Genomic DNA, 1,287 nt, shown 5'->3' with positions numbered 1-1,287 from the left:
TCATATATTACAATTATTTGATATAATAATTAATTATACAATAAACTGATTTATTTCCCACAGGTACTGGCTTGCGTCGCCTTTTTGGCAGTCGCGTCCGCGCAGGTTCAGGTGGTTCAGAAGCCGTCGTTGATCGTGAAACAATCTCAGGACTTATCGCCGGACGGTTCTTACTCTTACTCTTACGAAACGGACAATGGGATTTATCACGGCGCGACCGGAACTCGGGTGGCCACGAACGCGAAGAACACTCCGGTGATCGTGACCCAAGGACAGTACCAATACACAGCGCCCGACGGAACCCCCATTCAGGTGACCTACACCGCCGATCAGAACGGATTCCAACCGCAGGGTGCACACATCCCTCAGGTTCCTGCGCTGATCAACAAAGCTCTGGAATACATCCGATCGCACCCCCAACCCGAGCACTCCGACGTCAACTGATACGATTTGATTAATTAATACTTTAAGAAAGGACAATGTGGCGATTTAATTCGATCGAGTTACATCTAAAAATTGGTAGAATATATCCCAGGCTCTATAAATTTCAGGCATCTCTTTATTTTGTTATTTGCTCGTAAACAATCGATCATAACATGTGAATCACAGAAACCAACTTTGGAATTGTATAATGAGGTTTTGCAAAATTGCAAGTTCTCTCAGCTATGTACTATCACATTAGACCAAACAATAAAGAATTTTTATAATTGTATCTAACATAATTATTTCATATTTTATATAATTACCTAATGCAATCATTTAATATTATCACTTGATGAAGTTGCCCAAGTGAATTGTTGGATGACTAGTAATAATTATGACGCGAACCGAGGAACGACATTTGTTGATTGAACAAGATTTTCATGATTAAAAATATAATAAAACGCGGTAACAATGGATTGTAATAAACTTTTCCGTTTCACAACACAACAATGGATCGTAAGCAGTCATAATACGGTTGATGCAGCGGAGAGAAACGATGATCCGAAGGCGAATCATGGCATCGTGTGCTCTTCTTACGATTAGCTAATGCCGAGCGCAGCATAACTGAGAGGTCATATCACGCCTCGCCGCAATAAGCTGAGAGATTCGTCGGTTTCCCGACCCACCCATCTTCATTCGATGAACAATAAAGATAATAATCGATAAACCCCCGCTCCGAGGTTTGTCCGCCGGCCCGGCATTCCTCACCGTAACATTCTTTAGTAATAACCAATATCAGATCATCTTATAAATAATAAATACATTATTTTACATGAAACGTATGTTCAGTTAAGACGAAACGTG

General features: G+C 40.9%; 1 protein-coding gene across 1 annotated transcript in view; it reads left to right on the top strand.

Annotated features, from left to right (window-relative positions):
- The window catches only part of LOC108629090 (larval cuticle protein LCP-17), a 1,218-nt gene extending 774 nt beyond the window's left edge, over positions 1-444 (top strand). Inside the window, exon 2 of the mRNA XM_018031476.1 lies at positions 64-444. Coding sequence (XP_017886965.1) covers positions 64-444 — 381 coding nt within the window. The remainder of the gene's footprint in view (positions 1-63) is intronic.
- Positions 445-1,287: the final 843 nt, after the last annotated feature.

Source organism: Ceratina calcarata, unplaced genomic scaffold (genome assembly GCF_001652005.2).
Source record: "Ceratina calcarata isolate Rehan_Ccalc_2016 unplaced genomic scaffold, ASM165200v1 scaffold554.2, whole genome shotgun sequence".
In the NCBI taxonomy this organism is placed as follows: domain Eukaryota; kingdom Metazoa; phylum Arthropoda; class Insecta; order Hymenoptera; family Apidae; genus Ceratina; species Ceratina calcarata.
This window is presented reverse-complemented; position numbering and strand designations above follow the sequence as displayed.